Source organism: Vanessa cardui, chromosome 17 (assembly GCF_905220365.1).
Source record: "Vanessa cardui chromosome 17, ilVanCard2.1, whole genome shotgun sequence".
Taxonomy (NCBI): domain Eukaryota; kingdom Metazoa; phylum Arthropoda; class Insecta; order Lepidoptera; family Nymphalidae; genus Vanessa; species Vanessa cardui.
The window spans coordinates 3,441,339-3,462,667 of record NC_061139.1 but is presented as its reverse complement, the minus strand read 5'-3'; the positions used below and the strand labels follow the sequence as shown (position 1 = coordinate 3,462,667).

Genomic DNA, 21,329 nt, shown 5'->3' with positions numbered 1-21,329 from the left:
GAGAACCAGGTATCTAAAAAATTTGGAATTTGAAGGAAGAAACTATAAAATATTCGTGATGGTTGTGATTATGTTAGAGGTGGTAATCGTAATACGTAATGAACAGGTACATGAATAAATAGGATTAAAGAACTTAAAACTTTTGCGTTTTCAAATCACCTTCCAAGCCTACGGAAGTGCCGTAGCTATGAATAATATTATTTCGTTAATAAATGTTCAGATAAAATGACGTTTCCAATGAAATGTTATCTCTCCTATTTATTGAAACAAACTGATCCTGTTATCTTATATTAGAATGTTCGATTTTTTTACCAACTATTTATGATTTCGTTGACTGAGTTTCATATGGAATTAGAAACAGCCCTGTTTTTCACAATTATTCCATTTCATCAGTACAACAACCTTGGTTCACCCTAAACATATCAGTTTTGACACTATCAATCATTCGCGCCTCAGATAAAAATGCTTTCATACTAATGGACTACTGTACTCACATGTTATCTCGAGAGCTTTTGGTCAAAATTATTCATTTTCCACAAAACATTACCTCGTGAAGTTCGCTGTGATATGTCTAATAGAAATATTGGTTATTAATTAATGTACGTGATATGCTGGAAGACGAAGATTTTGACGAGATACCTAAATTCCTGACAAATTGGAGCAATGATTATCTGAATGACGTAAGTCTTTTATACACTTTCATTTTATAGAGGATTATAACAGATGCAGTTAAGCTGTTATTATTTTAAGATATATAAGCCATTTTAAATTCAAATTACAAATGTTTGGTAGTACTTTACATAAATAACAACATAAAAGCATGTTATTCATGCTGATAAATATTAGTATCTTAATTCTTATAAAAAAATACCATTATGATGAAACAATTCTGAATTATAACAATTAGTATCTCTTTTAAGGAATTAAATTATGGTTTTCTTCTATTTTAGGTAGACACATCACAATACCCTTTTCCAAATACACTATGGCACGTGAAGCCAGCCAAAGAGCTAGCTCTCAAATCCACAGCAATGGTCTTAGTAGGAGTCATTGGCATATTCCTGAACTCTGTCATCATTATTATCCTCATGAAGAATAAGTGGCTTTGGACAGCTAGTAACTATCTAATCGGGAACCTTGCGGTTATTGACCTGATCACCTTGATTCTGTGTCCCTGGTTTATGCTTGTCAGGGATTTCTATCAGAATTATGTTTTGAAAACATTCGGTTGCAGGTTTGAAGGATTTTTACAAGGTGAGATGAATTGAAAATAAATAAAGAAGGAGCTACGGTCTTCGTTTGATGTTTAACATTATATTAATATACAATACTTTTTTGTTACGTGTTTTTTGTTGACACTTCTGAACATTTTAGTTATCTGTTGTCATTTTATTACTGATTGTTTGCGTTGTACACTAACTAAAATTTCATATAGAAGGGAAAATTGTACATATATACCATATAAAGGGGTTAGCTAGGACTCATAAAAAAGGTTTTATATAATACAACTATAACAATAGCGTTCAAATTTCCAGCCTCCCTTCTCCTAGCTAGTGTGGTAGCAGTTATACTAGTGTCTTACGACAGACTTGCAGCAGCAGCGTTAACTTCTGAAGCTCGTGTCACAAAGTCAGCAGCTCCTAAACTAATCGTTGCGTCTTGGATTATACCGATAGGATTATCATTACCTTGGATTATCAAAAGGAAGTACATGGTGAGAATATTAACTATTCAGACCTTATTATCATTTCATAGATATCCTTATTATCATATTGAATAGGGAAATAGGGAAGTTCATCTGAATCATCACGTTCGGGAAAACCTTTACAAAACCTTTTTATTACGTGAAGATTACAGTTCTGTCTTCTTTCGATTCTGTCTTTCAAGTCTGCCAGCTTACTCTCCTGTGAGCATAGTAAAAGAACGTCGTTCTAGAAAATAATCTTAATGTTAGGAATATTTTGTTCCAGGAACGGCCGTGGCTGAATTACGTAGAATCCTTCTGCGTGGAAGATTTAGACATTCTTAGCATATATTGGCATTTCATCATTATGTTGCTTGTGTGGATACCGCTTGGCCTAATGATTGTTACCGTCTGTATTATATTGTTAAATTTCTCTTAGTATGTAATAAAATATAATATGATAAGCAAGAGTAGAAGTAGAGTGTTTGTTGAATGTTTTAATGCTGTAACCTTGGATCAATTAGCCATTTAATGTGCTTCGATTTTTTAATCCACAATTCCACAATATCAAGGCGCATCACTAACAGCTGTCGGAAATATTTTTTTTTTAATTTTAATTGAAATTAACAGTCGTTGAATATTTTTAAGCAATTGTCAAATCAAAGAAAGGATTTATTTAAATGTATTTTCCAGTATGGAACGATTATGTGGCGTTTGGAGTGGAGCGCCCGGGAACTATCATCGCGTGGAGGCGGTCAAACGATATCGAGGGCGAGAGGCAAAGCTATGAGGATAACAGCTTGTATCTTATTAGCAGCAGTTATATGTAGGGTTCCGTACACTATTCTGGTGTATTGGAGAAACAATCTGAGAAGGGAAATTAATGCGGTAAAAATAGTTTAACAATGTTTTAATTAGAGGCATAAGTGTAGGTATCCAAAAAATATTTAAAATGGGACTACATAGCTTTTATGTCACTTCTATATGGTAATTACTCTCCTATATGTCTTTTAATTATGTTTACAATTTCAGGTAGAAGGAAGCTTTGGCATAATGTGGTTCGTAGCCAGCTATCTCATGTACCTCAACTGCGCCATTAATCCTCTCATCTACGGTTTCACTAATATCAGATTCAGGAGAGCTATGGACCGTACTCCTGGCATAGCTTGCTTCAGATTTGGCTCATGGTGCTGTATTTGTACCACGGTAATTTGTAATGATTGTAATATAAATATATTTTGTATATTCATTAAACGTAACCCTTACCAATTAACAAATATCAATGATCACTATAGTTTTTTTTTAAATCTGAAATAGGAAGGCGAAAAAATTTAATATGATGTCAGGCTATTATTATTTTGATGATCTTTTTTTAAAATTGTATTTGGTGAGCAGAAGAGCAAAAAATGCTAAGTGGTCAACAACTTATTGACATTTATTTCAACGTCCAGCATTTACTTTTAAAAAAGACAATTGTAGACCATATATTTTATTTTTACTCTCCTTTGTGTTGTAAAATACATAATATATCGAGGAGATTGAAGAATGGAATATTAAGGAACGTAATTCTACTAATACACTGTAGACCTATATCTTAGAGTATCTTTAAATTCGTATATTAAAATATAAAGACTCATCGCAGATGACTAATATAAATCTTTTGAATTATAAAACCAGAAAAAGTCTTCTAATAAAATATATTTCTCGTACTCAGGTAGTTAAGAAAAAACAATCAGTTCAAAACAACAACGTTGAAAAGATCTTCATCATAGACAGCCCGCGTGCGAACAGAAAGCTTTCCAGAATGGTCAAAAATATTTTCCACATCAACAGACACACGGTAGAACTGAGCATCCCTAAAGTTGATGAGGCTACTACAAAACCAACTAAAGTTACTCCACTGAAGATAGAACATGTACAGGAAATAAGAAATTGTAAATTTGCTTCACCTGATGTCATTTAAAGGATTTTAGACCTTGGGATTATTGGTTCGAAGGATCTAAATTGTATCAAGTCAAACTCTATAAGACATAAGCGACATTTAATGGGCTTAATTATTATTACACTGTAGTTTTAATATCAATATTAGACATCTTATAAATTCCAAGTTTTGAAAATAGAATGTGAAATTACTTATATTGCTATGTTACTAAGATCCTCGTAAACCTGGAACTGATTTCATTGATTTTTTTGAGTATTTGAGTGGGTGGCTTAGATAGAACCCGATACATGACGCTGCCTTCTGATAGTAAAAAATATATTACACCCAGACGAATTCAGGACTTGCAGCGTTATCCATTAAACATTGGTACTGTCTAGCAAATTTGATAAATCTTGAACTTTCTTTTCCAAAATTTCTCTCATGTGTGGTTCTATTCTCAATATATTTGTAGCTTCTTGGAGCAACACCATGCTTTCCATTAGCTGATCCTGTAAATTAAATTTGTTTCGTCATTATATCACGTATTAATGTAAACTAATAAAAATAACTTATTATTTATTTTCTTTCCTTGTTTCTTTTGAATAAATAATAAGGGTTATATTATTTCTGAAACAGCGAGGTTCCCTGGCTGATAATCCTTTATGGTAAGTAAAATCTAGTTTATGGCATGTCACAAAATATATATAACGTCGTTTTATACAACGAAGACTTAATGCGTATTGAAATTCTACTAGCTAACCTTATCGTTCGAAATAAGGTTTCCGAATCTGATCACCAATGAAAAATATCAAAACCAGTCTTAATCAATATACGAAAACATTTTCTCATAAATATGAGATGTTAGCAGTTGCTTTTCATTATCAAGCTGTAACATATTCAATTTACTACGATAATATTTACAGTGGCGAATTTACCAATAGGCTAAGTAGGCTGAAGTCTAGGGCGGCAGATTTAGCATAAATTTGTTATTATATTAAAGAAATAAAAATATCATATCATATCATATCACCTAGTCTATGATCATACTAATAACGGCAAAAAGCCGATGTAATGAGGACGATAGAACACAAATCATAAAGTTGCAATTTCAGAATAAATGTAATTAATATGATTGTGAACTAAACTAACGTATTGAATTTCAAAAGTCAGAAGGAACGGCAAAAATTGAATAGCCTACTAGCCTACTAGTGACAAATTTGTAAATCCGCCACTGAATATTTAAGGAACGATATATTTAGGAAACGTTTTGTTGCTTAAGAATTTTCAGACAGCGTACGAGACGTTATTAGGAAGATACTTCTGACTACGAATAACAGATAGTAAATAATAAAAGTAAATTTATAAATATGACAGATACGTGTTTAAATAAATAAATGTAAACCCAAATTAGACGATTCTACTAATCGTATGCAAATCGAATCGTATTTGAACATAGCTACGAAGCATTATTCGATTTAACATCTTAACAGATTAATTAAACTAATTTTGATTCAGTAATAGTAACGCCTTGAACAAATAGTTAAAATTGTACACGAGTATACGTGTTCACTGTTATGACTATTAATAAAATCTGGAACGCAGTATTGCCTATCAAGCCGGCAACTGTTACTTTCGCTGGCACTTTGCCAATTTTTTTTCCCAAATCAAAGTCTTTTAAAGCATTCGTAGATCGAAAAATAAATGAATACATCGATAAGATATTCATTTAATGTAATTAAGATAATTTTTTATGTTTATAATTATCATTATTATTTTTTGCTTATCGAATTGCAACATTAGTAGAAACGCAATTAATGAAATTTTGTCATTATCCTAATGTTTAAAGCCTAAAATATGTACAACTCATAATTCTTAAATTAATTTATTTAGTAAAACTACTGAGGCGGGTCAGTAGTTTTACGGCTTAGCATTGGTGCAATTCGGATACTAAATATACTAAAAAATGTCTTACAACGTCCACAGTTTTCATTTGTTAGACAATACAAACCGTCAACCGTCTTACGATATCTCAAAGAGATTCAACTCATCAGTGTTTCTCTGCTATATTACAAATGTATTATACATGTAAATCTTTCTCTAGAATCACTCTATCTATTAAAAAAACCGCGTCAAAATCCATTCTGTAATTTGAAAGATCTAAGCATACATAGTGACAGACAGCGGTTAGCGACTTTGTTCTATACTATGTAATGATAATGACCTGAGCTCCTGCTTTAGTAAGCTTATCATCTTCAAACTCTCTCTTGGTTTGCATTGCCATGGCACCCTGTAGTTCCAATAGTATGGTTCCGCGAAACCTTGTCCACCCTGGTTCGAGTTTATCAGCGACTTCCAGGAGGTCATGGCAGAGATCTATTTTACGAGTAAGCAGATAATCTGGTAGCTCTGTAATGAATATAAACGTATAAATTAAAATATATTTTTATGAATTGTTTTATTCTTCAATCGATTTGAAGGGACCAAAAATATAAGTATTTTATATGACATCATAATTTCAAGGTTAGTATGGAAAATACGGTGCATTTTTGGAATAACATAACAAAAGCAATAGCCTGTTTGATGATAAGGTAAGGAGCATTTAAATTACCAAGCGGTTCCAATGCGGATTGGTAGTTATATATTACATTACGTACAATATTATACTTGAAAATTTATTACAGGATATATATGAACATAATTATGGGTACTAAATTACCTGTTAAAGTATATCCTTTATAGTTTCCATAAATCTGCATCAGCGCTAATTTAGCTTGGATCACCAGATGATTTGTGGGATGAAGTGTCGCTTTATACTTATCTATAAATTCTTCGAATCCTTTTGGACCTGACTTGTTAAGTGCATTTATTTCTTGTTTCAACGCATTATTGCCCCAGAACATTTGCCTACTCTGTATGGAGTATCCACATTTTTCACATTTCCAAGGCGCTGTCTCGTCTAGAGGATTTGTTGAAACTAACATACCATTTTTCTCTGACACTAGATCTATGTTGGAACTGTTACAAACGGAACAGTAAATATTCCCTAGATATGTACCAAATTCAGTTGGATCTTTACATCTTTCACAATCACAATCGAAGCACTTGTTTATTTTGATATGTTTTCTTCTATCTAATGTTCCGTATAATGACTGTGTGTATGTTGCAGTTATTAATTCACCTTTTGAAATAGGTACAGTAGCAATTAGAGCCAAATTGTTATCATCACCTATATAAATATGCCGCGTGTTAGGTCTGCAGTTATGGTTCATCATCGACGCTATCACGTAAATAGCACGTAACCTTTTCGAACCATCCGGAGATCTTACATCAAAAGAATTAGTGTCAAATATCGAAGATACTTTCAAAATAGTTTCCTCATCAAACGACAGGCCAAGCACTTGAACGATAAAAGTGACAAGGTTGGCCTTTAACACGAGATATAAAGGTGTGTTTATTCTATCTTTCAAATGCGATTCCAGGCTCATTATGCTTTCATATTGACGTGGATTACTTTCTTTCATCAACAACACTCTCATTGGTGCAATAACGCAATACGCCGCTTCCGTTTTCTCAGGAGATTCATATTTGATGCTGCATTTGTAATTACTTTTCGACATAGCCTTGCACTCTTCTCTGTGCACTTCAGATTTCTCACAAACAACATCACACATGGGCCAATTGCACGAGGAGCATTTGTAGAAATCTAATTGATCGTCTTTCTGAATTGGTTGAAGTTTTATGCCACACGACAAGCAATGTGGTGTGCAGGACATCTTTGGACCAATCGCTGCCGGTTTTTCCTTCAAAATTATTTCACCTTGCTGGATGTCTCTCGTAGCGACCATATGTCTTCCTAATTCTTCCGAATAATGAATCTTGTAAGCGCAGCACTTCAATTTGTGGCCTTCCTTCCAGCCAAGTTTTTGGTGTGCCTTGGAACAGTAATACACTAGCTTGCATCCTCCACATGTTTGGTTGGCTGGCCGTTGGCAAACTTCGCAGACCGGTATTTCGCGCCTGGTATGATCCATTTTTTTCTTATTGTGTTTAACAAAAAGTTTTTAGGGCGAGCGCGCGGGCATCTCAGCTCGTCTCTAACACAATACTCGTTTAAAATAGACTCGAGTAATTATCACTGCTAACTAAAGACTTGTGTTGGTGCCAACAAAATGAAGTATTACAAAACTTGTGCTGCTTGATAAGAACAAATGTCGCATTTCAGTCAACATAAGCTATCGTGTATAATGTTCAAATGTCCATTGACATTTAATAAATTGCCTCCAATAATTACTTAATTTGATTGTAGCCTTTTGAATATCGAATGCTCTATTAATTGATTTTTTAACTGCCATGTCTTTAAATACTTCAAGAGTCATTCATAATATTAAATAAATATTAAAATCAAGTTAAAAGTAATTAGTATTTCTTATCTTGATTATTGAGACATATTTGAAAGAAATTTCGGTTTTCTTATCAATGCGTAGTCGAAATAGTTTTCGTACAATCGAGTCTATTTTCATACAAAAAAGTATTATAATGGGTTTGAATTACGCAACGTTATGTCCAGTTTCGCTCGTCGAGTAGTCTGAAGCTTTCATGCGCGCGCGCAGTTCGTGTTCATAAAAGTAGTCGTCTTTTCATCACAATAAATAAGTACATATTGATGAGTTAATTGAGTGTTGAGATAAATATTTAAATATATAATATTAGGAAAGCAGTGATAATAGCTGGTAAGTCTTACGAAATTGTATTAGTTACAATACTCGTATAGAGGAATGGTTTGAAATTTGATATATTGCACCTAGGTAAATTGAATTAGCGTGGTTTAAACATTTGTGCATAAATGATTTGGTCAGTAATTAAGATGCTTATCTTAATTACAGTTATTATTATTACAATATTTGCAATTAGATATATTTAGTTTCAAACAAAATAGTATAGTCTCATGAAATCACTAAAATATAACTTCGAACTTAATTCACGGATATTTACGAAACGATGTTTACGAGTTACCGTTTTAATTATTGATTTTTTTTTTGTTAAATAATTTATTTTAGACAAAAAATATAATATGGAAAGTCAGGTAAGCATTTATCATTAAGAATCAGAATTGAAATAAAATTATACACTATATTATTTTCGATTTCTTTTACTATTAGCATTTTGGTTTTTGGAAACATCATAGATATTTTAATTCAATAACATATTTAAGTAAATACTATGATATTAAAAGATATAGTAGGTATTTTAGGGATATAAATGTAGGCGGAGCTAAAATTGCGTTGCAAATGGAGTACAAGTATTATATGCAAATAATAAAAACTCGGTACTAGGTATGTTGTGGATGCAATTTTTTTGACATCCGCGGATGTGAATGCGGATGTTTTTCTGCTTTCACATGTGTAGATGCGGATGCGGATGCGAAATTAGATGCAGAACTAAAGCAACAAGCATGGAATGACTTTTCATATTTATATTATTTAGTAGTAGAAGTAAAATTTGGACCACTACTCATTTTCTCGGGGTCAAACCTGTGTAACGCAGTTTCGTAAATCAAATCGCACTACTGAAAAATATTTCATCACGAACTCTGTCTGTTGGTGTCTACGAAAATTTGCGAGCTATTTGTGATAATAATTTAAAATCTTCTTAGGGGACATTTATCGACAATGATCCTTATTATTGTGGTGAGGTATCAGTTTGAGTCGGTGGTGACAGTGTAATTCATGTATTGCAAATAAATTATAAATCTCCCTTAACACGCGATGCTGGCTATTTATGATAATGGAGAGAGGTACGTAATGTATAATTTACGGTATACAAATGACAAACAGTTCAAGAACAAAATCTGGTCCTATTGCTCAATTAGTATGTGCCGATCTTCTATATCCAATGGGTGTAAATAATCTGGGTTCTCCACATTTTGTGCCTCGTCGATATTGGTTTTGGACCATAGATGAGACGCATCTGAAGATAATTTGTATCGCGAAAGAGGAGATATCACCAGAATGCAGAAAGCGTTTGGGCTCTTGCCGTGCTTAAGGGAGCTGTTACTATAGGTGTTATTTGTTTAAAATAATTTAGCATTGCCCCTAATGTGTGTGTATGTGGCAGTGTGATCATGTGTCATCATCGAGTGTCACGATTGATATGTGTTTACTTAAATCTTTTCTAACATTTATTTGGGAGTAATACTTTTCCATTTATCTCTCTCCAGTCATAAATTTGTCTTGCACTTCTCCTCCCACATATATTCTATTATTATGATCAACTCCAAATCTATATAAACACATAAAATCAAATACCACTGACTCACTCAGAGATCTTCAGAACTTAATTTATTTTATAGCATTGTTCTTGTTATAAAAAAAATTAAGTCAGTTATAAACAATTAAATTATTATACTACTACTACGCTACGCTACGCTTTTTTTTATAATTCCTATACAAACTCGTGAGTGTACTTATAATATTAATACTTTATCTTTTTCTTTTTATGGATTAATTTATGTCATAGTCATAAGTATATGAATATTTTTATTTTGTTGCAGATAATAATGGGTCAAAATAATATGAATTCCGAGACATTTGAGGTAAATTTAAAATAAGAATACATTTATTCAGTCGAGACAAACATTGCAGACTTTTAAGTCAATTGTACAAAAAAAATAAAATAAAAATACATTAAAAATGTAATTTTAATTTTTGGTTTTAACAAATGGTTTTGTTACATTGCCATCTATTGATCAATATACGTACTACATTTTTGACGAATATGAAAGTATTCGTCCCAGCTAGAAGTGTTTTAGAATTTTCATAGATGTCGCTAGTAATGTCGAACAGAAAATTGTATAATAGAAACGGACAGAAAATACAAACTTTAACATTAGATTACATTGTTATACATATAAAAATCTTATTAAGAAATAAACAGTATTTACGTACTTAACAGAAAACATTTGATGTTGTCTTAAATTTTCGCGATTATTACACATTTAAATAAAACTAATTATAACGGATGAATCGCGTATATTAATTATTTTTAAACATCCCGACGTTTCGAGCACTTTGCAGTGTTCGTGGTCACGGTCTACCCGTGACCACGAACACTGCAAAGTTAATATACGCGATTCATCCGTTATAATTAGTTTTAAGAAAACATTTGTCTTAACTATTTTTTTTTCCATTTTCCATCAGGTTCATAAATCTGAAGAACTTGGACGCTACCTGATCGCCGCACGTGACCTGTCACCTGGTGATGTTGTATTAACAGAGCTACCACTGGTCTTCGGACCTAAAGCGATGTTTGACCCTGAAGCGTCCATGCCATGTGTGGGATGCTACAAGCCAGTGTTTACTGATGTAGGAGAGAGGTGTTCCAGGTATCCCAAATATTTTCTTTTTTCTTTAAAATTATTAGACAAAAATATTAGACTTATGTTATTAGTAGTATTCTCCCACAGCTTTAGGAAATACATGGTTGTAATATTATTGGCTAAAATAATAATCCTAAACTACTTATGTTGAGAACTTAAACCACCATCTTCCCTGAATGGAATGGGTTAAAAATTTGTTTGGTTTAAAAATGAACCAGCCTTTATTAAATGGAGACATTTAAGAAGACAAGACGTGTTTGAATTTGAAGCAAAAATAATATTGGTACCAATAGTTCGCTTCAGCGCTTTCCGATCTAGTTCCGACTCTTATCATTTTTCCATTAGAAAATTGTACCCAATATGACATCACAAAAACATAAAACAAAAATCCAAAAAGTAGCTTACTTATAATATGAGTTACATATTTCAGTTGCGGTTGGCCGGTATGCTCTGGAAACTGTCCAGGGTTGAAAGACCCGCGCCATCACGGAGTCGAATGTCTCATCCTCAGTGCTCGACCTGAATGCGTCCTGGATAACATGGCTGAATATTACAGGTATCTCAATAATACCTTTTTCACGACAATGGATACTTTCCGAAAGGTACTGAGGCCCCTTGGGACCATTTCATTTTGACTTATACACTCAAAATCACTGTATGAACTTCGTCAAGGATCGGAGAGGCTTCGGAATCGTCTTGATATAACGTACCTGAGTCCCCTTTCGTACTCTGAATCGGTGAAACTCTTTTCGAAGGTTTTTGAACATCCTAGTCCATTATGGATGAGAATCGAGGATACGAATGCATTCAATAAAAACTATTGACATACAATCTTGAGGAAACTGGTGGGTGATAAGATCGTTCTGTCATTGAAAATGCAAAACTAGTGACCTTATACTTGACTAAAACGTATTTTGAGAACTAAACGATATAAGGTGAAAGGATTTTTATTAATTGATGAGTAAAGTTGAATTTACTAAACACACATTTTAGACTTACAAAAACAATACACACTTAGAATGCGCTGAGGTTATGAATATTAATAACAAAGTAAGCATTAACAACATTCATACACAGCATTATTCCAATCTTAGGATATCTAATTATTATACAAAACAAAAAGTTTATGTAATAAATCAGAAACATAGGTACGTATTGATAAATAATATACCCATATGAAGGCTTTTGAAGCCTCATCTAGCAATGTTTAATACGCCAACCTCACACCCTTTGTGCTATAGTCTCCATCAGTCTATAGTTCAAAGGGTATGAACTATATTTTTTTTGAGACTTTTTTCCCACACCTGTAGGTACGTCCGTCTCATCTTCCTTTTATTTAAACATTATTTGATACTTGTCTCTGATTCTGAGTCTCAGCATATTCCATGAACACGTGGTAGAGCATTAGCTTTCAAAAATTAATTAGGTATCAAAATAATTTTGACATACCTATAAACTTACTTATGTATGAACTATTTTTATTGATAACGATACCTATTATAATAACTCCAGTTCGGTATATTTGATCTATATGATCAAATAAACTGTTATGATTTGTATAATTAATATTTAAAATTAATAAAGTACGTTATACGTATCTCTAAAAATTTCACACTTATATCATAAATATTATTTTGGGTATAAATATTCAATATTACATATAATAAAATTAGAGTGTCTGTTTTCAATATTAAAGTAGCCCTTTTTCACTCAATGGTATGGTACATATACCAAAATATACTTTTTACAATTTTTGTCGGTCTGTCTGTCTGTTTGTTCCGGCTAATCTCTGGAACGGACTGATTTTGACGGGACTTTCACTGGCATATAACTGATATAGTAACTTAGGCTACAATAATATTACTTTTTTTGTTATATTCAAAGGCGTACAAGGTCGCGGGCACAGCTAGTAAGAAATAAAAATTTTGGCCAAAATGAAATAAATGAAAGAAAAATCTATAAAAATATAGTATTTTGAACAGAATCATTATTCTTATGTTTCAGACACGATGCACTTTTGCCATTACGTTGCGTTCTCCTACAACATACGGAACCAGACAAATGGAAGAATTTATTGGAATTGCAATCCCATATGGAGTGTCGAACACCTGGAACGGAGATCTTTGAGTGAGTGCTACTTACGATCTTATTCAATTACATCGAGAATTGAGATGACAAAAATAACAAGATTGTTATTGTTTCCCTAACACGTAATTTAATCCAATAAAATTGTCTATTTTATTTTTGTTTAATAAATAATTTAATGTCGTAAAATATAATCGAAAACGCAAACAATTCCTTCATTTAATTATAAATAAAGTACCTAAACAAATAATTCACTTGACCCTAAAAGTTCGAGATGGCCCAGTGGTTAGAACGCGTGCATCTTAACCGATTTATTGCGGGTTCAAACCCAGGCAAGCAACACTGAATATTCGTGTGCTTAATTTGTGTTTATAATTCATCTCGTGCTCGGCGGCGAAGGAAAACATCGCGAGAAAACCTGCATGTTTCTAATTTCATACAAATTCTGCCACATGTGTATTCCACCAACCCGCATTGGAACAGCGTGGTGGAATATGTTCCAAACCTTCTCCTCAAAGGGAGAGGAGGCCTTTAACCCAGCAGTGGGAATTTACAGGCTGTTGTTGTTGTTGTTGTTGACCCTATTAATTAGAATTATAACATGTTGACCTCTTAACCATAACTAAGAGGTCAACATCGACTCATATCATCATCCTTATAGTCAGAACTGAAGACTGTGACGGAATACTATATATTTAATTATTTTTTTCAGTGAAGCAAATGAATTTATCGTCGAATATCTCATGAACAGCTTCATAAATAGGCTAGATAATTCTATCAAAAGTAAATATCTAAAGGAAATTTCCGAAGATCTACTACATGTAATGTGTGGAATCATCGATACAAATGCTTTAGAAATAAGATTGCCTGATGGTGCAGAACTAAACGCTTTATATTCAACTACGTGTTTAATGGAACACAGCTGTATACCGAATACAAAACATTTATTCAATCTATCGACGAAAGATAGGAACGATTACTATCGAATTACAGTTAAAGCAGTAATACCTATTGCCAAAGGTAATCATATTGCTACTATGTACAGCCACGCACTATGGGGCACTCAAGCTAGAAGACAACATTTGAAAGAAACCAAGTATTTCTCCTGTAAATGTCAAAGATGTACCGACCCAACCGAATTAGGTACCTATTTAAGCGCTATGAAATGCTTCGGTGATGATAAAGGACCTTGCGATGGAGTACATCTACCTGAAGATCCATTGGATGAAGAGACAGAATGGGCATGTAGTAAGTGTCCTATAAAAGTCAACAATTCACAAATAAATATGCTTATATCTCAAATGGGTGAGGAAGTAGAAAATGTACAGATGATGGGTGGGTCAGTCAACATGTTGGAAAATATACTATGTCGCCTGTCAACATTCTTACATCCAAATCATTATCATCTGTATTCGATAAAACATTCACTAGTCCAGTTATATGGTAGACAAGCTAGTTATATGTCTGAAGAAATATTGGACAAGAAAATAAAGATGTGTAAAGATTTGATTTGTATTACGAAAACTCTAGATCCAGGTAATGCTAGGCTTAGCTTATATAGCGCAGTTTTACATCACGAACTGCATTCCGCTTTACTTATTAAATCTCAAAAGGCTAAGAGTGACGGGACTATCAAAACTGCTGATGAAATTAAACCATTTTTGGAAGAGGCAAAAGCATCGATAGAAGTAGCATTACTAGCATTAAAAGACGATATTGAAGAAACATCTGGTCAAAAATTATTTAAAGTCATAGAAGAGAGTAAAAGGGATTTCGATAAGTTTTGTAAAGAAAAGAATATAAACGTTTAAATAAATTTATTTAAAACAAAACAAGAGTAAATTGAACATAAATTAAAATCTTAATTATAATATCACAGTGATTTAATTGTCTGGTAACTTAGATTTAATAATAATTTATTTTTGGTAACAATAAAAGTATCAAGAGAATTAATAATTACAATATTTTTAAAATTCACAAATTATGCTAGCCGCTTCTCGTGTACCAGTTCAAACCAGCTCTTGCGTTATCATCATTCACAGATGATACAATCCATTCAGTAAATTTAGATACTCTTGAATATATTCCTGGCATTTTAGCTCTAGCACAACCGCTACCAGTGGAAACGACACCAATTAGAACGGAATGTCCTTTCTCTTCTTTGATCATCAGGGGGCCACCGCTGTCAGCCTAGAATTGACATTTATTTATTAAGATTGCAATCATACTAAATATGATAGAGTGTTTTATGTAATGAAACTTTTTCAATTATAATCAGTTATTATATTCATATGGTCAATGAAAATGATTATTGTTATACTTTCTGTTTCATTTAATTCACTTACCCAACAAGAGTCTCGTCCTCCTTTTTCATGACCAGCGCATATTTGTGACGAAATAACCCTGACTTTGCTACCCTTTGATTCGTACCAACTGTTGCATTCTCCATTTTCCACCACTATGACATCGGTTTTTTGTAAAACGTTTGGTCTGATTCCTGAAAATGAAACATAAAACGTTATTTGTAATTACTGCAATTTCATTTTTGAAAATATATATTATTAGTGTCTTTTAGTGGTTCTTAAAGCCGGTACATTTTTAAAGGTCCTATCATTTTAAAGAAAATCTATATTAAAGTTGTTAGGTTGAGGAGTACTTTGGTAAATTTGTGGTAAATAATAAAACTGGTGTTCGGAGATTAGCAGAAGAACCATAGCTCTTTTGTAAATAAATTGTTAATATCAGAAACGAGTCTTACCAATTCCTCTGTCTTCATTAGTGAATCCCCATCCAGCTACTGTAGCCAAGGTGCCGCTGAAGTCTGACGACTTCGATTGTGGAAGACAAGCTGGACGAAGCTCATTCGTCCATTTCAATTGACGGACCGTTTTAAGGAGAGCTACGTCATTAGTTTTCTTTTTACATCTAAAATATTAGACACTTGTAAAAATAAGGTAAAGAGAATATTCTGGAATAATGGTTTTGCTAAATAGTAAATTTAAACGTCAAAGTTGGTAAAATTGCTTCAAATACGTATAATTAAGGTCAGTATCAGACTATAATTCGATTAGCTCAAAAGTACTCTAGGTGAAAAGTTACATGTTTGTTTGAAATAAGGTCGAGAGATTTAACCTTTAACCACCAACAGGAGGGCCTTTGAAGCCTAGTTCAGGTGTAAACTCCTCGCAAGCGGTTAACACGTCACTTAACCTGTGTAAACCTTTTTTATTTTTTTTTGCCTCGGTGGTTATGTGACTAAGTTTCGGTTGCTTTGATCAAAAATGAAAGCCAAAACGAGAAGGAAAAATCAAAGGGTTTTCCTAAAGTTCCAAAAACAAATCGCATTTGTAATTCTTGTAAGAATATTTGAAACATAAAAGCAACATGTCCGAAAAGCAATTGATTTTTGCGTTCCATTTTTTTGTAAGTGTTTGTTAGACTATTCCTTTTTCTTATATTGTTAAGTGTGTTTATTATGTTTAAAAGTGTAGGAGGTTGTTACTTGTATTAAAATGTATATAAATTTAAATGTTGAATAATTAATGACCTCAAGTTACTTTTATCAAAAATATAGACGTTAAATTTCCTATCGCGTCAATAAAAGTTGATTGAAAAAATATATTGTAAGTATACAATTAACTATATTAACACTTTATATAAACATTATTATTCCACAGTTATCTGTAAACTAATCTAAACGCATGGGCTTCTCGGGCCCTCGCGTGAATAGGTTACAGGAAAAGTGACGTAGGTGGTTAAAGGTTAATATAACTTTTATAAACTTCATCAATACTTACCTGTAGTCGGGATGTGGCATAATCTTGGACAGTTTTTCATTTTTGTCTGTAACAGATATATCGGTGTATCCAACGACGACCGTAAGTTGCTTTGATTTATAGAATTCATCGAATACGCTGAAACAATATACATATTCTATACGTCCAATATGCAATTCAAGTATGCCATTATTAGGGAATACAATATTTTGGAAAAAAATAAAGACAATACAGTTTCAAATATGACTTAAACGACAGTTTTGAAGTTGCCGGTGAGCCTATTACTAGAAATTACTGATATTCATTTAAGCTTTAAACTTATGTTAGTACTGGGTACGAAAATAGCCCAAAAGGGGCAGGATCGAGCTCTGAAACCATTGCTCTATTGAAGGTTCAAAATAATCATATTTTTATTATATTATACATTTAAAGGACTTGGGCCATATTTGGCCTTTACTGGTTTCATCTGCTACTGAACAAATTTGTTTTTTTTTTTTTTTTTTTTTATTTAATGTTCGTATATATTTTTCTGTAATCTTTGATGTACCTTCAATGATTTAAAACTGGCACGATAGTATTTTTTTAATTTGAGTTAGATTGTTGAACGTCTGCATTTAAACTTTTCACAAAACGTTGCGCATGTTGTTTATAAGTCAATGACTTTATAAACATTTTTGTAAGTAACTGTCAGAAATACTAAGCCTTAAAATGTTCTGCGGGCAATTCTGCTAATAAATTAGCACATTAACGCAATCGAATCGAAACGCATTCGTTCCCTATCAGCCGTTTTCCTACTAACACGATGATCCAATTAAGGTCGGTCCGTCGGTAAGGTCAAAGTTGGAGGATAGAATTGGGAACTTGTCATCAGTTATAAGTAAGTAGAATTGCCCCCTGCTCCTTAGTCCTTACACTATAGTTATCTTATTTCACCAATAAAATGACTATAGTGTAAGGACCTAGGAGTTCCTATATTGTTCCTATATGCTTCGGAGTTCTTAACCGATATTCTATTTTTTGCTCCGTATTCATTTATCGACGATATTAAGTTATATATATTGCATATTTTTTTTAAAACGCCATAATACAATGGTATAGTATTAATCATACCTGCAAATACAGTGACCAGCAGTCAACAGCCACCTATCGCTAATGATTGTAGCTCCACACTGATGAGTCCCTTGTCTCCAAATGCTGGCTGCCCATGGAAATTCAGCGGGTAGACTATCAGTACCGCCGACGATACGACCCTTTCGAGCCATGACTAGACCGCATTCTATATCTGCCACTAAATTAAAAAGGAAAATTTTGAATTTCGAATCTGTAATTTTGAAAGTGAAAACACGTCTGGGTACCATCCACTCATCAGTTATTCTACCGCCAAATAAAAGTAAGTACTCAGTATTGTTGTGTTCCGGTTTGAAGGGTGAGTGAGCCAGTGTAACTACAGCCACAAGGGAGATAACATCTTATTTTCCAGGGTTGGTGGATGTAAGGAATAGTTAATATTTCTTACAGCGTCATCCCATAAAAAAATTGAAAAGTGTCTCATTGTTATCTCATTTGATTTTAAATGAAAACAATATAATTAACAATGTTACAATGACGATAATTGTTATTTTGATCGACTATAATCAAGAGGGTTATTCTCAAACTGCATGTGATACTGATAACGAACAATGTCTCTTGTGTCTAACGAATAACATTCTCTTTTCAGTCTCATATTTCAGACTTACATCCAATACTAATTGTTATTAATATTACTTAGAGTGATAACGAACCGCTATTGAGATTATTAATATAATTCAATATCACTTATCTCATCAAATTACTTTAATTTTTTTTTATTAATAATGACAGCAGATTATTGAATAATAATGAACCAATATCTTAAATTTAAATACTTACAATTAACATAGCACAATCCATAACTCACATAAAACACTATCAAAATATAAACAGCGAAACGATACATTCTGACGGATCACTGTTATAATCTGAAGTTAATTACTAAAACAATTGCCTTTAATGACTGCACTTCAAATTATTATCTCAAGACGTTTTATAATCTAGGACATATAAAATAAAATATATATATTATATAAATTCACTCAATTAAGAGACAAGTGCACTCATGTCAAAGTGCGTGCACATACTATATGTTCAGATTTCATACGGTTAATATTTAAAGGAACTATGATTTGTTGGAACGATCTTCCTTCGTACGCTCGAAGGCCTGGCCCCTATAACTTGACGCGTCTAGTGATGTTTGTACGGTTCAAGTTAATATCGATATATTTTCATTTTATATCAAGTAAAGTTAGCTATATTTTTATAATAATTCTTCTTTCTGGAATATGTATATCAAAATATGACGAGTGCAATTTACATTAAACAATCAATAAGTGACTTTTTTTAACTAGAATAGACTAAAGCTTGTTGATAGAAATTAAATTACTTTTAAGACATAATAAGATAGCAACAACAGCTTTTGCAGTAAGATAGCACAAACTCTCGTCTGCTTAAAAAATAAAAATGTGTGAAACATTGAAAAAATATTTTGGTTTTAATAATATTGGAAGAATAAAAAGATGGATTTATAAATAACAACAAATATGGTTATTAAATATAGTATCCAGCACTATAGTATTGGTTTTTGAATATAAGATTTTAGAAAATCAAATAATTTCATTTATTAATTTTATCATTGACATAAATATATAATGGAAAATATAAAATATATAACTGTAATGGATTAATTTTAAAATTCAGTGGAGTAATTCCATCGATAACTATTGCCCATCACTAATTTCATTTCATTGTCAGGTTCGGCGCGTAGCCTCGGTCGATAAGCGTAGATAAGAAGCGCGGAACCGTCTGTCATTACACAAATGAATGAGCATTATCGAAATATTTCTATGCAATGTCAGGTGTAAGGAATTAGGGTGACCATGATTATTCAAAATATGAGATAAAACGAGGACGAGCATATGGAACACCTGATGGTAACTAATCACCACAGCACAGAAATTGGCGCTGTAAGAAACATTAACCATTTCTTTCATCACCAATGCGCCACCAACCTTGGGAAGTAAAGTGTTATGTCCCTTGTGCCTGTAGTTACACTAGCCCACACACCTTTCAAATCAGAACACAACAATACTTAGTACTGTTGTTTGTCGGTAGAATATTCGATGTGTGGGTGGTACCCAGACTTGCACAAAGTCACCACCAAGTGTATCATATCAATAATGATAAATATTTAATTATTTGTTTTATATTACGTAAAATTAAATAACGTTAATAACATTTAATGGCTGTTCTTGATCATAATTCAATGTAAATTACACTTTACACAATACTTACTGAGATTCTGATCAAAATCTCAATGTGTGTAATTATGTGCAGTTGATCTTATGCTGCGGATTGTTTTTTCCTTGATTGTATTGTGAAATTTTGTAATAAAGTTTTGACATTCATTTCATTGAATTTAGGCTGGAGGCCTTATAAAAATGGTCACCATTATCACCAACTGCAGCTTAACTATAACAATATATACGTTTTTGAAATATATAAAAAAAATTATTCACAGAAGTTATATCAACACCCCAATTGCAGAATATATTACAAACATATTCGAATGGAAGGGATTTGCTTCTTAAAACTCTAAAGACATCCGGATTCAAAACATTCTCCATGTTTTGAATAAAAAAAGAACAATTTCAAAAACATTGTTGGGGGATTAAAACGATTGAGTCGTTAAGAAACAGATAAACAAAAAAAAAATTATTATAGCCATTAATATTAAAGAAAATTTATCGAAAAAAAACGAAAAGATTATTGAAATAAAATATAAGCATCATCATCAGCCCGTTTTTGTCCACTGCTGGACATAGGCCTCTCCATGTGCACGCCACTGTGGTCTATATAATATCCAATATATCAAGAAACATGGTTACCCTGGAAATTAGAAGTGTACATTAGTCGGCCAAGTGCAACGTAAAGTGGTCGCATCTTGACCTACATTGAATGAGCACAGATTTCTTTATCAGTCACAAAAATACAAGGTCTCAGCAATTTATTAGGAATAAAAATGTCTTTATAGCACTTTATTGAGGTGAAATCAGAAAATAAAAAAAAAAATACAAAAACGGACCACTGCATTGGGAACGTGTTTGATTGGGTATGCATGTTTTAATTTTCCATAAAAAAATATTACGTCAAATATAAAAGACTACTGTTATATTTCCAAGACCAGAACCGATTTTCAATTTTTGTCTCATTTCCTATTAATTCGTCTATTCTTAATCACAAAAAAATACAACATTATTTGTTCGAAATTTGAAATTATCCAAAATCATTCGAAATCAAAAAACAATTATTCACATTATTATTTATTAGAAATTTGAAATTCCAAATTTTATTCGAAAACAAAAAATAATTATCTATAACATTAATCTTTCGAAATTTAAAAGTTTCCAAAATTTA

At 32.4% G+C, this 21,329-nt stretch overlaps 4 protein-coding genes across 4 annotated transcripts; 2 read left to right on the top strand and 2 right to left on the bottom strand.

Moving 5' to 3' along the window:
- The first annotated feature begins 956 nt into the window (after nt 1–956).
- Nucleotides 957–3,647, top strand: LOC124537032 (ultraviolet-sensitive opsin). The gene is made up of 6 exons (XM_047113742.1): nt 957–1,254; nt 1,536–1,714; nt 1,971–2,093; nt 2,378–2,572; nt 2,717–2,890; nt 3,399–3,647. The coding sequence occupies exons 1-6, from the start codon at nt 1,032–1,034 to the stop codon at nt 3,645–3,647; spliced, it is 1,143 nt and encodes a 380-aa protein (XP_046969698.1). The 5' UTR covers nt 957–1,031.
- LOC124537100 (SET domain-containing protein SmydA-8) lies at nt 3,367–7,692 on the bottom strand. The gene is made up of 3 exons (XM_047113820.1): nt 6,322–7,692; nt 5,827–6,011; nt 3,367–4,114 (listed from the first exon to the last, which is right to left on the bottom strand). The coding sequence occupies exons 1-3, from the start codon at nt 7,634–7,636 to the stop codon at nt 3,983–3,985; spliced, it is 1,632 nt and encodes a 543-aa protein (XP_046969776.1). The 5' UTR covers nt 7,637–7,692; the 3' UTR covers nt 3,367–3,982.
- Nucleotides 7,693–8,211: 519 nt separating this feature from the next.
- On the top strand, nt 8,212–14,914 carry LOC124537045 (SET domain-containing protein SmydA-8). Its single transcript, XM_047113756.1, has 6 exons — nt 8,212–8,335; nt 10,156–10,197; nt 10,802–10,986; nt 11,411–11,536; nt 12,985–13,107; nt 13,778–14,914. The coding sequence occupies exons 2-6, from the start codon at nt 10,162–10,164 to the stop codon at nt 14,874–14,876; spliced, it is 1,569 nt and encodes a 522-aa protein (XP_046969712.1). The 5' UTR covers nt 8,212–8,335; nt 10,156–10,161; the 3' UTR covers nt 14,877–14,914.
- A 137-nt stretch (nt 14,915–15,051) lies between these two features.
- LOC124537046 (trypsin-1-like) lies at nt 15,052–18,984 on the bottom strand. The gene is made up of 6 exons (XM_047113757.1): nt 18,750–18,984; nt 17,952–18,129; nt 16,863–16,979; nt 15,824–15,990; nt 15,411–15,562; nt 15,052–15,255 (listed from the first exon to the last, which is right to left on the bottom strand). The coding sequence occupies exons 1-6, from the start codon at nt 18,814–18,816 to the stop codon at nt 15,052–15,054; spliced, it is 885 nt and encodes a 294-aa protein (XP_046969713.1). The 5' UTR covers nt 18,817–18,984.
- Nucleotides 18,985–21,329: the final 2,345 nt, after the last annotated feature.

Excerpts from the sequence above, each read along its gene's own strand:
- LOC124537032 (XM_047113742.1), top strand. The coding sequence starts at position 1,032 with ATGGTCTTAGTAGGAGTCATTGGCATATTCCTGAACTCTGTCATCATT. Across the intron at positions 1,255-1,535 it reads GTTTGAAGGATTTTTACAAG|CCTCCCTTCTCCTAGCTAGT; the intron begins GTGAGATGAATT and ends TCAAATTTCCAG. Across the intron at positions 2,094-2,377 it reads TTGGCCTAATGATTGTTACC|TATGGAACGATTATGTGGCG; the intron begins GTCTGTATTATA and ends TGTATTTTCCAG.
- LOC124537100 (XM_047113820.1), bottom strand. The coding sequence starts at position 7,636 with ATGGATCATACCAGGCGCGAAATACCGGTCTGCGAAGTTTGCCAACGG. Across the intron at positions 6,012-6,321 it reads TAAAGGATATACTTTAACAG|AGCTACCAGATTATCTGCTT; the intron begins GTAATTTAGTAC and ends TATTCATTACAG. Across the intron at positions 4,115-5,826 it reads TTACTAAAGCAGGAGCTCAG|GATCAGCTAATGGAAAGCAT; the intron begins GTCATTATCATT and ends TTTAATTTACAG.
- LOC124537045 (XM_047113756.1), top strand. The coding sequence starts at position 10,162 with ATGGGTCAAAATAATATGAATTCCGAGACATTTGAG. Across the intron at positions 10,198-10,801 it reads TGAATTCCGAGACATTTGAG|GTTCATAAATCTGAAGAACT; the intron begins GTAAATTTAAAA and ends ATTTTCCATCAG. Across the intron at positions 11,537-12,984 it reads AACATGGCTGAATATTACAG|ACACGATGCACTTTTGCCAT; the intron begins GTATCTCAATAA and ends CTTATGTTTCAG.
- LOC124537046 (XM_047113757.1), bottom strand. The coding sequence starts at position 18,816 with ATGTATCGTTTCGCTGTTTATATTTTGATAGTGTTTTATGTGAGTTAT. Across the intron at positions 15,563-15,823 it reads TAATGAAGACAGAGGAATTG|GAATCAGACCAAACGTTTTA; the intron begins GTAAGACTCGTT and ends TTTCATTTTCAG. Across the intron at positions 15,256-15,410 it reads GAGGACGAGACTCTTGTTGG|GCTGACAGCGGTGGCCCCCT; the intron begins GTAAGTGAATTA and ends TGTCAATTCTAG.